We start from the raw sequence: 15732 nt of genomic DNA, 5'->3' as shown, positions 1-15732 counted from the left end.
TACTGCAGGGGCGGACTGACCATTTGGAAACTCGGGAGGACACGGGGTCAGTAGGGGGCCCCATGAGATGCCCCTGGTACCTTTTTCATAGGCTTTTTTGAGTTTGGGCAAAGACACAGGAGCCCCATGATCCCCTATTGCCTGGGGGCCCCATGAGCTGTCAGTCCGCCCCTGCTTTAGTGGGTATATGTAAGGGTATATAACCACTGTAAGGTAGACAAAACTTAACTTAACTGAGTATGCAAAAGAGCTGTGCATTTTAGTGCTGCTGGTCTCCTGCAGTCTGTTTTCTGAAGTACTGCAACAAATTTGTCTTTACTACATAATAATTGGCACCACAATGCATACAACGTGTGTTTCCATCTGGTACCGCAAATCATTAGGGTAAATGAGCCCTTAATGTTTGTATCCTTGCTATGCAAAGAAATCACAATTGTGAAGTAGAAATTAATATAGACAGGTACACTCAAAAAACTACAAGAATCTGGATCAAAATTTATTATGCTCTTGCTATAGTTGAGAATTGTTTTCGATTAATGAGTATAGTTGACTACGGATATTTGTAGACCCCAGCAACATCTACATGCTGTAAGCAGTCAGATTGCGGTTTGCCAAGAAAGTATTTATTTAAACAGTTCCCAGGTCTGGCTTATGCTGTGCACTGCTTATCTTTCCTTTCACAGAACTGCAAATAAATTGCTCCTCATAGAAAGTTAAGGGAAGCTGGAGTAATAGGATAACACAGTCCAGCCATCCTTTCATGCAGGAAAATGTTGAACAAATTTATATTTTAGATATTTTACATCGCCTATAAAAACTTTAAAAAAGGAATCTAAAGGGTGAAAATTCAAAGTATTTAAACCTTGAAAATTCAATTATTAACTCAGACTGAGAACTAGCAACTGTACTTTACCAAATAACAGTTTTAAATAATCTACAAGGGCAAGTTTAACAGGTGATTGGAGTTTTACATAATAGTTACTTTTGTTGGTTCACCTGTGAGTGGAGCCATCCATGTGGTATAGTAGCCATGTAATTTGATGTTGTTGTGTCGATCTTGTCATATTGAGACTGATAAGATGGATTGCAGTCAAACTGTTTCCAAATGTTTCTCTTGACAGCAAATCGATCAAGTGAAGTAAGAATGCATCTGGCTACACAATGCACAGTGATGATTCTGCAAGAATATGTTTAGCTTGTGATGCCTTAGGCAAACATGAATTTAGGTGCAAAGGTAGCCATGTGTCCCATATATGCATGAGCACGTTAGAGAGGCGCCACATCCCCATAATGTTACGCAATATATACCACAAGGGCTTTTTCTGATAACTTTCCATTATTGATGGAGTTTGTAGTATTTCAACCTAGTCTACAGAAAAAAGTTTTTTTGCATTTACAAAAGAAATACATACTCTCTGAGTGTGTGTATGTTTAAAAAAAAAAATATATATATATATATACATGTGTGTGTGTGTATATATATATATATATATATATATATCTACAATGCTCAAAAAAATTAAAGGAACACTTTGAAACATATCAGATCTCAATGGGGCAAAAATATCATGCCTGATATATACTGATATGTACTGGGTAATGTGTTAGGAACATAAGGATGCCCCATCATTTGATGGATATGAAAATGATCAACCTACAGGGGACTGACTTCAAAGACACCCCGAAAATCAAAGTGAAAAAATTATGCAGTAGGCTAGTCCATTTTGCTGAAATTTCATTGCAGCAACTCAAAATGGTACTCAGTAGTTTGTATGGCCCCCACATGCTTGTATGCATGCCTAACAACTTTGGGACATGCTCCTAGTGAGATGACGGATGGTGTCCTGGGATATTTCCTCCCAGATCTGGACCAGGGCATCACTGAGCTCCTGGACAGTCTGAGGTGCAACCTGGCGGTATCGGATAGACCAAGATGTGATATCCCAGAGGATATCGGATTTAGGACAGGCGAGCATGGGGGCCACTCAATGGTATCAATACCTTCATCCTTCAGGAACTGCTTGCATACTCTCGCCACGTGAGGCTGGGCATTGTCGTGCACCAGGAGAAACCCAGGACCCACTGCACCAACGTAGGGTCTGACAGTGGATCCAAAGATTTCATCCCGCTACCTAATGGCAGTCAGGGTGCCATTGTCTAGCCTGTAGAGGTCTCTGCGTCCCTCCATAGATATGCCTCCCCAGACCATCACCAACCCACCACCAAAACAGTCATGCTGAACAATGTTACAGGCAGCATAACATTCTCTATGGCTTCTCTAGACCCTTTCACGTCTGTCACATGTGCTCAGGGTGAACTTGCTCTTATCTGTGAAAAGCACAGGGCGCCAGTGGCGGATCTGCCAATTCTGGTGCTCAATGGCAAAAGCCAGTCAAGCTCTATGGTGCCGGGCAGTGAGCATAGACCCCACTAGAGGACGTCAAGCCTCAGACCACCCTCATGAAGTCTGTTTGATTGTTTGGTCAGAGACATTCACACCAGTGGTCTGCTGGAGGTAATTTTGTTGGGCAGTGATAATTTTGTTCCTCCTTGCACAAAGGAGCAGATACCGGTCCTGTTTTGGGTTAAGGGCCTTCTTCGGCCCTGTCAAGCTCTCCTAGAGTAACGGCCTGTCTACTGGAATCTCCTCCATGCTCTTGAGACTGTGCTGGGAGACACAGCAAACCTTCTGGCAATGGCATGTATTGATGTGCCATCCTGGAGGAGTTGGACTGCCTGTGCAACCTCTATAGGGTCCAGGTATCGCCGCATGCTATCAGTAGTGACGCTGACCCTAGTCAAATGCAAAACTAGTGAAAAACAGTCAGAAAAGATGAGTAGGGAAAAAATTGTCAGTGGCCTCAACCTGTAAATCCCTTCCTGTTTTGGGGGTTTTCTCATTGTTGCCCATCTAGTGCACCTGTTGTTAATTTCATTGACACCAAAGCAGCTGAAACTGATTAACAACCTCCTCTGCTACTTAACTGACCAGATCAAGATATATATATATATATATATATTTTTTTTTTTTTATGAAAATCCTGAGCAGTGATAAAAACACAACAACGTTTGAAGTTTAACAGAGGTTGAATTTGAAGCAGTGACTCACTCCCTTTCCCTCCTCCCTTCTGTCAGCTCAGCACTAAATTTCAGTCACACGCAGTGGGATTGATTTACTAAAGTAGCTGTAGCTACTCACTTAGCAAAGTAAACGTTACCAAATGCAAATTATATGAAAATTATATGTGAATGCTAGTGAGTAATGTGAATCTGTATTCACTTTGTATATCCAATTATGCTAGGAAAAATCCTTAAATTAGTTTCCTTAACACATAATTGAGTATTCAGAATTAACCATCTTCACCTTATTTACTGACATTCACTTTGCTGAGAAAACTGCCTCTTCCCCTTTAGTAAAACAAGCCCAGTGTTTCTGAAGAGTAACAATTTGTTTTGTGTGTGTCACTTTTCGAAAGTCCATAGTGCTCTGGTAATCATTTGACAAGGGTGCATCTTTTTATTAAAGTACAAAAGTACAAAAAATCATTTATCAAAGCATGTTGTGTCATAGGCAAATGGAATTTAATTTTTAAATAAAATAATTGTTTTTACTTTTTTATCCGGTTACATCTCTGTGCTGCTTATCACCTGCCTCCTTACAGCCACTTCTTGTGTACATGCATGCACTACAACGATAGCTCGATGAGGGTGACAACAGTGGATCATTGTGTAATGTGTATTGAAACAGCCACCTGTAGTCCTCATCAGAAGCCCAACTGACAGGGCAGCAATACAGGAGAAAAAGGGAGAGACAATTAGAGCTTTGTAACCCCATAACATTTAATAAAAGCTGCGATTGTTAAAATATTGATAACAGTTTGTGAAATTTCATTGAATTTTTTGTTCAAATAACAAACATGTCATTCTTACCTGCTCTGTGTAATGTTTTTGTACAGAGCAGCCCTGATCTAGCTATTCCTTGGTTCCCTGCTGGTGCTCCTGGCTTCTCCCTGCTGAGTGCCCCCAGAGCAATCTGCTTGCCCTGAGGGCACTTGTACATGTTCGTTCATGAGCCACCTCTGTGTGTCTGTAAGACACACAGTGCAGCTCGGCCCCGTACCCTGCTCCCCACTCCCTCCTTACTGACTGTGATCGACAGCAGCAGGAACCAGTGGCTCCCCCTGCTGTGTCTCAGCCAATGAGGAGCGAGGGACCCAGGAGAGCTGCTGCACTTGTGCACATTGCTGGATCAAGATTGGTCTCAGGTAAGTATTAGGGGGGCTGAGGGGGGAGCTGCACACTGAAGGTTTTTACCTTCATGCATTGAATGCTTGAAGGTAAAGAAAACATTCAGCCTTTAGAACCACTTTAGCATTTTAACTCCTATATGATATTTTATGTTGGTATGAGATACACTATATTGCCAAAAGTATTGGGCCACCCCTCCAAATCATTGGATTCAGGTGTTCCAATCACCTCCATGGCCACAGGTGTATAGAATTAAGCACCTAGGCGTACAGACTGCTTCTACAAACATTTGTGAAAGAATGGGTCACTCTCAGGAGCTCAGTGAATTCAAGCATGGGACCGTGATAGGTTGCCACCTGTGTAATTAGTCCATCTGTGAAAATTCCTTGCAGACATAGTACAGGAGATGACCAGAGACTGCGGACACAGTACAAGAGATGACCAGAGACTACAGACATGGTACAGAAGATGATCAGAGACTGCGGACATAGTACAGGAGATGATCAGAGACTGCGGACAGTACAGGAGATGACCAGAGACTGCGGACACAGTACAGGAGATGACCAGAGACTGCGGACACAGTACAGGAGATGATCAGAGACTGCGGACACAGTACAGGAGATGATCAGAGACTGCGGACATAGTACAGGAGATGATCAGAGACTGCGGACATAGTACAGGAGATGACCAGAGACTGCGGACACAATACAGGAGATGACCAGAGACTGCGGACACAGTACAGGAGATGACCAGAGACTGCGGACACACTACAGGAGATGACCAGAGACTGCGGACATACAATGGCTGCGGGAATACTGGGCCGGCCGCTCCATAAGACGCACAGACATTTCCCCCCAAGTGTGTCTTATGGAGTGAAATAGTGCCCCATCATTGGTGTCAGTGGGAAGAAACGTGCCCCATCATTGGTGTCAGTGGGAGAAATAGTGCCCCATCACTGGTGTCAGTGGGAAGAATCGTGCCCCATCATTGGTGTCAGTGGGAGGAATAGTGCCCCATCATTGGTGTCAGTGGGAGGAATAGTGCCCCATCATTAGTATCGGGGGGGGAATAGTGCCCCGTCATTGGTGTCAGTGGGAGGAATAGTACATCATTGGTGTCAGTGGGGGGGAATAGTGCCCCATCATTGGTGTCAGTGGGGGGGGAATAGTGCCCCATCATTGGTGTCAGTGGGAGGAATAGTGTCCCATCATTAGTGTCAATGGGAAGAATAGTGCCCCGTCTTTGGTGTCAGTGGGAGGAATAGTGCCCCATCTTTGGTGTCAGTGGGAGGAATAGTACGTCATTGGTGTCAGTGGGGGGATGAATAGTGCCCTATCATTGGTGTCAGAGGGAGGAATAGTGCCCCATCATTGGCGTCAGTGGGGGGGAGGAATAGTGCCCCATAATTGGTGTCAGTGGGGGAGGAATAGTGCCCTATCATTGGTGTCATTGGAGGAATAGTGCCCCATCATTGGTGTCAGTGGGAGGAATAATGCCCCATCATTAGTATCAGTGACACCAATGATGGAGAACTATTCCTCCCACTGACACCAATGACAGCCAGCATACCTGGTTGCAGCAGCACCATCAGCACCGCACACTTACCTGTCAGCTGTCCTTCTTCACTCCGGCCTCTCCCTCACTCGATGTTCGCGGGGCCGCTCGGCTCTGCCTCCTCGCAGGTGATTGGCCGCCTGTGTGACTTTCCTGAGCTACAGTTCTGGCGCCCAATCACCGGTGAGGAGGCGGAGCCGAGCGGCAGGAGTGAGGGAGTGGCCGGAGTGAATGAAGGAGCAGCGCTTCCTGGACTGGATCGTCGTGGGACTGAAACCGGAGCCAGCTAAGGTACAGCAGCCCCCTGCCCACCCCTGTACTTAGTGTCCCTTCCTGTCCCGCCCCTGTCGGTGGGCCGGATAAATGGCCTCGGTGGGCCGCATGTGGCCTGCAGGCAGTAGTTTGAGGACCCCTGGGGTAGGCCATGTACAGAGTGGGGTCAGCGCATGTTGAAGCGCACAGTGCACAGAAGTCGGAAATTGTCTGCAGAGTCAATACCTTAACACCTCAGAACTTCACGTGGACATCAGATTAACACAACAAGAGTGCATAGGGAACTTCATAGAATGGGTTTCCATGGCCAAACAGCTGCATCCAAGCCTTACATCCCCAAGTGCTATGCAAAGTGTCATATACAGTGGTGTAAAGCATGCCGCCACTGGACTCTAGAGCAATGGAGACGTGTTCTCTGGAGTGATGAATCGCACTTCTCTGTCTGGCAATCTGATGGACGTGTCTGAGTTTGGCGGTTGCCAGGAGAATGGGGTGAGGTTGTTTTTCAGGGGTCAGGATTGGCCCCTTAGTTCCAGTGAAGGGAATTCTTTAAGACATCAGCATACCATAAGTCCTGACCTCAACACTTTTGGGATGAATTAGAGCAGAGACTGCGAGCCAGGCCTTCTCATCCGACATCAGTGCCTGACCTCACAAATGCACTTCTGGAAGAATGGTCAAACATTCCCATAGACACTCCTAAACCTTGTGGACGGCCTTCCCAGAAGAGGTGAAGCTGTTATAGCTGCAAAGGGCGGGGCCAACTCAATATTGAACCCTACAGAATGGGATGCCATTAAAGTTCATGTATGTGTAAAGGCAGGCGTCCCAATACTTTTGGCAATATAGTGTGTGTATATTTAGACTAGAGTCTGTCTAGACTAGTGACAGATGACTAAAAATGATAGCAAAATATGCTTGTTGCTGCTGTCCTTTGTAAAAACACACAATTACAAGCAGTCGAAGCCTAAATTTACTCATACTTTGCTAGTCTTCCCTGGTCTCTCTTTGCTAGCAACATGCTAATGAAATTTTAAAATTAAACTTCCATTTTTGTTCCAAACCCTTATTTTACATGCAGTAACATAATCTCTGGGCCTTTACTCTTCTCTGCATAACTTCCTAAAAATGTCACAGCCCCTGCCTCACTACTTCTCTCAAGAGCTGGCCTGGTGCAAGCAGTGGTGTGGTTTTTGAGATGATAGATTGATGAAGTTAGATAATGGTGTACGTTCCCCAGCCATAAAATGAGGCAGGCTCTGACTTGCTGCAGCTTCTAATTCACACTGAAATTAGTGGAATTAGACTAAGCATTTTTAGTAGAGAAAAGAAGCCTTTACAACTGTGCAGGACAAAGGGTGAGACTTTGATATTCTAGCATTGACTGAAACTAGAATCATGTAGCAGCCAGGTAATCAACTTGTCTTGAAATTTTGGTGAGTTGCTGTTAGAGTAGTTTGAGTAGATATCACAGTCATATGTAACTCTGATTAAAAAAAACAGGATTTTAATCTAGTTGATACAAGCAAAGTTGCATCAGTGCATTAACTTGCTTATCTGTATCAATTTGCTTTTCCAGCAGTCTTTGTGTTACCTCCTAACAAATGGCTTTTTTGTTTGTCTTCATAGATGGACCTCTGCAGGACTCTGATGGATTTGGCTTTACGAGGACTCACTTATTATCATACCTATGACAGATTCTTTCTTGGCATAAGTGTTGTTATGGGCTTCACTGGCTGGATTTCATATGTTATTTTAATAACATTGAAAACAAATACTGGTATAACTCAGGCTACTGTAAATCACAACGAGGTAAAACTGCATATTACAATTTTTGTTTCACATACTTTAAAAAAAATTTTGGTCCGAATTCAGTTTTTCATAGTTGTTTAAGTGTGCTTTGTGAACTTTTCTACACTTTTCATATATGTCAGAATGTCCAGTGATAGCATTGGAAAAAATGGCGAAAGAGCAAAGAATAAAGCAAAATTCAAAGAAGTTTGCCAAGAAGAGACCAGGTTGCACAACAGCAACGTGAAAACATCATATATTTATTATATTATATATCATAATATATTTTTTGCTCATTAAAATATCCAAAATATGTTAATGAGCAAGCAGTAGGAAACGAACTGCACACACAGACGATCTCTCACTTGGGGCCACACAACTAATGTGTTTCACCTCCTACAGGGCTTAATCATAGAGATTAAGACAGTCAGATGGGAAGGGTGATTAAATACTTTCAATACAATTGGGTAATCAGTTAGGGTAACTACTTCTAAACTGTACTGTCCATGAAACCATTCAAAAGGTATACATATAGCAGAAATTTTGATCACCATTAGACATCCCAGTCAAGATATGAGATCTCAAATCCTCCCCATACCATAGTAATACCTTACCTTTTTTTTTCTGTTCTAAAGATTCTACAATATAAATCTCTCTAGCAAAAAGGCTCCTTAACTACGTTATATGTATATACTCACCAGCCACTTTATTAGGTACACCTTGCTAGTGCCAAGAAAATATCTCCCACACCATTTTACCCCCACCACCAGCCTGAACCGTTGATACAAGGCAGGATAGATCCATGCTTTCATGTTGTTTATGCCAAATTCTGACCCTACCATCTGAATGTTGCAGCAACAAGTCTACTCATTCTCCTCTGACATCAACAAGACATTTTCAATCACACAACTTCCGCTCAGTAGATATTTTCTATTTTTTGGACCATTCTCTGTAAACCCTAGAGATGGTTGTGCATAAAAATCTGAGTAGATCAGCAAATTTTGAATCTCAGACCAGCCCATCTGGCACCAACATCCACTCCACGTTCAAAGTCACTTAAATCCCCTTTCTTCCCCATTCTGATGCTTTGTTTGAACTTCAGCAAGCTGTCTTCACCACATCTAGATGACTAAATGCATTGAGTCGCTGCCATGTGATTGGCTGATTAGCAATTTGTGTTACCAAGCAATTGAACAGGTGTACCTAATAAAGTGGCCGGTTAGTGTACATAAAAATTCTATGTTTATTTCAGGTGGGCTGGAGAGCACCTAGCGCCACATCCCATATTGTGAATATACAGCATTACATGAGAAGAAAAGGGATTTTTTTTAGGTGCTCAACAAATTTGACACTTAGTATGTACTAAAATGAATACAAAGCTTTATTGTATATTAACATAGAAAAAAAACTACATCACATTAGTAGTTTTTAAAAATATAAAACCAACATGATACTTCATATGTATTGAAGTTCACAATGTAACAATTTCAACTCAACATGTTTTGCCAAAGTTCTGGCTTCTTCAGGAGTTTTACAGGTAGCTGCATGTAATTGCCACTAGAAAACTAAAATACAACAATAAACAATTTTAACTTCACAGAATTACAAAAAATAGTAACAGAATCATCAATACAATACATACAAAACCAATATCTACTAAATGTGGGTTTTTGTGGGGTTAACCCGCCGAGGCCATTCTTACCAGGTGTGTCTTGATATATGAAAAACCCAGCAAACAAGCATCCACTTCTATATCCTCAAGAGTCCAAGATGAGCCAAAAGAGGGAAAAAGCTGCAACCCACCAATGCAGACCTCCCTACTAACAAACATATTGTCATTGCAGTACAGAAAAAAATAAATATATATATATATGTAAATTGGCTACACATATGTGTGTATATCTATAATATATGTACATTCACACACATACGTTCATACACATACATCCTTATATCCAACTGGGTAAAATATCCAACACCTACAACAAAACCGGTAGAGTTCAAAACCCCCTATTGGCGAACTTATTCACCTCAGGGAATCCAGCAATAAAAATCAGCAACAAAATACTTTTAAGGATGCAGGAGAAACCCCACCAAACAGTCAAAGAGACCTTCAAATTTAAGACAGAAAAAAGGAACAAAAATAAGTATTCAACTAAATACGCCAAAACCAAATTAACCATCCTAAACCTTTCTTACATACCATGTGCTTGTGAGTTCACAGAAAGAAAGGCTGGGTGTAACAGTCATACAGCCAGCAAAAGCTGACTTGTATATCCCCCACCCTGCTGATAATTACCGGCCAGGTGCGGACGCCAAAATTGGGCCCGCATACGCTCACAATTCTGCCGGAACTGACATCATGCACGTGTACAGAAACACCAAGGTGACATATTGGAACATCCATTGTTGCCCAAACAACACATAGAGTCGAGTAGGGTTCGCCTAAGCGAACCAAAAGGCTGAACGTTGGAACCTTGTGGCAGACAGACCCACTAGAGTGCGCTACCCCATAAGGGGACACAGAGCACTCCCCTCCTGGATAGCGCCCCCAGGCACCCAATGGTTGATCAAGGACTCTGAAATAAAATCCCTATTGACAAATAGGAAATCAATATATATAAAAAAAAGCATATCAGCAGAAAACATCTGATTTGATTTAGGACATTGCAATTTGATATATGCCCAAGTCAATGCGGTATCTACAACACCTGGTATCTACACCTGGTAAACAATTGGAACAACCTCTCAAGTAAACCTACAAAAAAGCCCCACTATTAACCTACAGGTGAAACTCGAAAAATTAGAACATCATGCAAAAGTTCATTTATTTCAGTAATGCAACTTAAAAGGTGAAACTAATATACAAGATAAACTCATTACATGCAAAGCATGATAGTTCAAGCTGTGATTTGTCATAATTGTGATGATTATGGCTTACAGCTCATGAAAACCCCTAATCCACAATCTCAGAAAATTAGAATATTGTGACAAGGTGCAATATTCTAGGCTCAAAGTGTCCCACTCTAATCAGCTAATTAAGCCATAACACCTGCAAAGGGTTCCTGAGCCTTTAAATGATCGCTCAGTCTGGTTCAGTAGGAATCGCAATCATGGGAAAGACTGCTGACTTGACAGTTGTGCAGAAAACCATCATTAACACCCTCCATAAGGAGGGAAAGCCTCAAAAGGTAATTGCAAAAGAAGTTGGATGTTCCCAAAGTGCTGGAAGAAAAAGGTGCACAAGCAGCAGGGATGACCGCAGCCTGGACAGGATTGTCAGGAAAAGGCCATTCAAAAATGTTGGGGGCTTTCACAAGGAGTGGACTGAGGCTGGAGTCAGTGCATCAAGAGCCACCACACACAGAAGGATCCTGGACATGGGCCTCAAATGTTGTATTCCTCTTTTCAAGCCGCTCCTAAATAACGTCAGAAGCCTTTTACCTGGACTAAAGAAAAACAGACCTGGTCTGTTGCTCAGTGGTCCAAAGTCCTGTTTTCTGATGAGAGCAACTTTTGCATCTCATTTGGAAACCAAGGACCCAGAGTATGGAGGAAGAATGGAGAGGCACACACTGCAAGATGCTTGAAGTCCAGTGTGAAGTTTCCACAGTCTGTGTTGATTTGGGGAGCCATGTCATCTGCTGGTGTTGGTCCACTGTGCTTCATTAAGTCCAAGGTCAACGCAGCCGTCTACCAGGAGATTTTGGAGCACTTCATGCTTTCTTCTGCAGGTGAGCTTTATGGGGATGCTGACTTCATTTTCCAGCAGGACTTGGCATCTGCCCACACTGCCAAAAGCACCAAAACCTGGGTCAATGACCGTGGGATTACTGTGCTTGATTGGCCAGCAAACTCACATTGCCAAGAGAAAGATGAGAGACATGAGACCGAACAATGCAGAAGAGCTGAAGGCCACTGTTGAAGCATCCTGGTCTTCCATAACACCTCAGCAATGCCACAGGCTGATAGCTTCCATGCCACGCCACATTGAGGCAGTAATTGCTGCAAAAGGGGCCCAAACCAAGTACTGAGTACATATGCATGCTTGTATTTTTCGGAGGTCCGATATTGTTCTATGTACAATCCTTGTTTTATTGATTGCATTTAATATTCTAATTTTCTGAGATTGTGGATTTGGGGTTTTCATGAGCTGTAATCTCATATATCAGTTTTACCTTTTAAGTTGCATTACTGAAATAAATGAACTTTTGCACGATATTCTAATTTTTCGAGTTTCACCTGTAGCCATGAGCTGTATTTAAACAAATCAATATATAATTCACAATCAAAAAAGATTCATATTTATTATTCACAATTTACAAGATCCAATTGAGACAACGTTTCAGGAACCAATCCATAGCACTTGCACCAGAACAGCACCAGAAACCTTTGTTTATGAGAAGGGCTTGTAACTAATGGACTCATAGGGGTTTATTTACTAAAGCTGGAGAGTCCAAAATCAGACTCCCTTCTGCATAGAAACCAATCAGCTTCTAACCTCAGCTTGTTCAATGAAGCTTTGGCAATGAAACCTGGAAGCTGATTGGTTTCTATGCAGAAGGGAGTCTGATTTTAGACTCTCCAGCTTTAGTAAATAAACCCCAATGAGTCAAGGAAATTCGTTGGCAGATAGCATATATATCCACTTCGTTTCACATGTTCAAGCTTTGACTTCCTATTTTCGGGATACTATGGACTTACTAAAGACCGTGGATGGAATTCATGTTCCTGAAGGGGCTTGGTTGGTAGCAGTAGATGTTGAGGACCTCTACAATTCCATCTCCCATGAAGAGGGGTGGGGGTTGTTGAGGGCTTCATCTTGGAACGAGGTGTATTCTCATGTCAATACAATCAATTCATCCTTGATCTTCTACGGTTTGTTTTGACCAACAATATCTTTATATTTGGATGCTCCCACTACCTCCAGGTGCAAAACATTCATAGTCGAGCTGCAGGAGGAAAGAAGGGGAAGGGGGATGAGAATGGAAGGGAGGTCGAATGCGAAAGGGGAGTCAAAGGGGGAGGAAGGAAAGAGGGGAAGGAGGGAGGAAGAGGAAAAGAAAGAAAGAAATGGAAAATAATTCAATTTCGTTACTCATAGTATTGGATAACATCCCACTTATAGTATAAGCCTTATGAAATATGTGTGTCTAATTTAACATCCCAAAATACCTCCAGTTTGGTTGTTCACATACATTGGGTACTAAGTTCTGAGGGGTTAACCTGCCTGAGCTGGGTGCTGAGAGATTAACATGCAGTACATGTCTGGAATTTAGCACAGAGCAGATGAGGAACATGGCTGATAATCGATTGTTAAGGAGTTATCTCGTATGCATAGAGATTAGCATATCTAATCTGGGGCTGAGCACTAAGAGGTTTATGCTTACATGCTTGGGGACAGGTCACTGAGGGGTTAATGCAAACATGTGGAATAGAATAGAATGGAAGGTCAACATAAAGCCCTGTACACACGGGCCAAATATCATCTGAAATCAGCCAGTACAGTAGAAACCGTCCGACATTCGGCCCGTGTGTGCAGGTCCTTATCTGACAGACAAGGTGAATTTGGAGACCATGTGCGGGAGGTATGATGTCACTGGGGAAGGACCAAGAACAGCCAGGTTTGCACAGTGACAACATGACAGTAGAACTTATAAATTATATAATATTGGATAGAATTATACAAATGTATTTTACTGTGGGCAGTACCGCGGCATTCTCCTGTGCAGCTAAATCATTTGTGTATTCTATGCCATTTTAGCCATAAATGTTTTAGGTTTCATGGAGAATCTAGGATGTTATTTTAAATTTGTGGAGATAAGAATAGATGTAGAGCCCAGGTATACTAACACTTAACATGCTCTATAGGATGCCTCAAAGCTATATTTATAGGACCAGTAAGAAATGGTTAGGTCAGCCACACTGCTGCTCAGCAGATTTGTCTTCTCTGTCAATTTTCCATGTTCATTATTCTGCTTCTTGTTTTGGTAAAAATAGCCTTACCTCCTGGCATGGCATGCTGATCTAACAGAACTGCTGTGGCTTGATGTAAAATGTTGCTTCTGGAAATCAGAGACATTTAATATCAAAAGGAAAGAACTTGTTTATTACATTTTGTCCTGGCAGCTTGATCTTGATCAAATGATTATCTGGTGGGAAGTAGAAACCAGAAGCAAATTTAAAACCTGCACACCAGATCCTACGTAATAAAAATATTCTTCCCTTTCTGTTGCAAATAACTGTAACCATTAAAAACACTGATGTATGAATAATTCACCTGTTAGAGCTGTTAATGCTTAACTCAAGCCAACATTTTTTTTTTTCAATTTTGGATAGAGTGGAGAAATGTAAAAGCAGATTTCCAGCGAAAGATTTTTCCAGAGTTATCTTCTCTTATGCCACTAGATCATCCTTTCTCAAGCAGGGTGCCTTGAGGTTCCTTCAGGGGTGCCTTGGCAAAATATGTACAAATTTCTCAAAACTTAAATACAAGCCAGCAGGTGGAACAAGCCTGCCTTTTAGTTACGCAAAGCCACAGGTTTTCATTATAGACCATAACGACCTTTTAGACGCCGGCGTCCTGACAACCACTGACCTCATCAGTTGATAAGAAGGATGTCAGCTGCCTGCACAGCATCCTAGTTTGACCCTCCCCTGCCCCTCTCCATCAGTGCTGGGGTCACATTAGCTCAGTGATAGAGAAAAACTGAGGGAGAAGAAAAACAATGGAATACTAGTCAGTACCAGTGTGCAAAAGTGTATTTGCTTTGGAAGAATAAATCACCTTCAATATTGGGTGTCCTACATACAGTCAGGTCCATAAATATTGGGACATCGACACAATTCTAACATTTTTGGCTCTATACACCACCACAATGGATTTGAAATGAAACGAACAAGATGTGCTTTAACTGCAGACTGTCAGCTTTAATTTGAGGGTATTTACATCCAAATCAGGTGAACGGTGTAGGAATTACAACAGTGTGCATATGTGCCTCCCACTTGTTAAGGGACCAAAAGTAATGGGACAGAATAATAATCATAAATCAAACTTTCACTTTTTAATACTTGCTTGCAAATCCTTTGCAGTCAATTACAGCCTGAAGTGTGGAACGCATAGACATCACCAGACGCTGGGTTTCATCCCTGGTCATGCTCTGCCAGGCCTCTACTGCAACTGTCTTCAGTTCCTGCTTGTTCTTGGGGCATTTTCCCTTCAGTTTTGTCTTCAGCAAGTGAAATGCATGCTCAGTCGGATTCAGGTCAGGTGATTGACTTGGCCATTGCATAACATTCCACTTCTTTCCCTTAAAAAACTCTTTGGTTGCTTTTGCAGTATGCTTTGGGTCATTGTCCATCTGCACTGTGAAGCGGCGTCCAATGAGTTGTGAAGCATTTGGCTGAATATGAGCAGATATTGCCCGAAACACTTCAGAATTCATCCTGCTGCTTTTGTCAGCAGTCACATCATCAATAAATACAAGAGAACCAGTTCCATTGGCAGCCATACATGCCCACGCCATGACACTACCACCACCATGCTTCAGTGATGAGGTGGTATGCGACGGATCATGAGCAGTTCCTTTCCTTCTCCATACTCTTCTCTTCCCATCACTCTGGTACAAGTTGATCTTGGTCTCATCTGTCCATAGGATGTTGTTCCAGAACTGTGAAGGCTCTTTTAGATGTTGTTCGGCAAACTCTAATCTGGCCTTCCTGTTTTTGAGGCTCACCAATGGTTTACATCTTGTGGTGAACCCTCTGAATTCACTCTGGTGAAGTCTTCTCTTGATTGTTGACTTTGACACACATACACCTACCTCCTGGAGAGTTCTTGATCTGGCCAACTGTTGTGAAGGGTGT

General features: G+C 42.4%; 1 protein-coding gene across 2 annotated transcripts in view; it reads left to right on the top strand.

Moving 5' to 3' along the window:
• Positions 1-15732, top strand: part of PIGN (phosphatidylinositol glycan anchor biosynthesis class N) — a 450907-nt gene that overhangs the window by 201881 nt on the left and 233294 nt on the right. For both annotated transcript variants that reach the window (XM_089674856.1, XM_089674855.1), the window contains one exon: positions 7705-7887. In XM_089674856.1, coding sequence (XP_089530982.1) covers positions 7705-7887 — 183 coding nt within the window. The remainder of the gene's footprint in view (positions 1-7704; positions 7888-15732) is intronic.

This window comes from Staurois parvus, unplaced genomic scaffold (genome assembly GCF_062004578.1).
Source record: "Staurois parvus isolate SC_StPar_1 unplaced genomic scaffold, SC_StPar_1.0 ptg000153l, whole genome shotgun sequence".
Lineage (NCBI taxonomy): Eukaryota > Metazoa > Chordata > Amphibia > Anura > Ranidae > Staurois > Staurois parvus.
The sequence above is the reverse complement of the archived record's forward strand: the minus strand, read 5'-3'. Positions and strand labels throughout refer to the sequence as shown.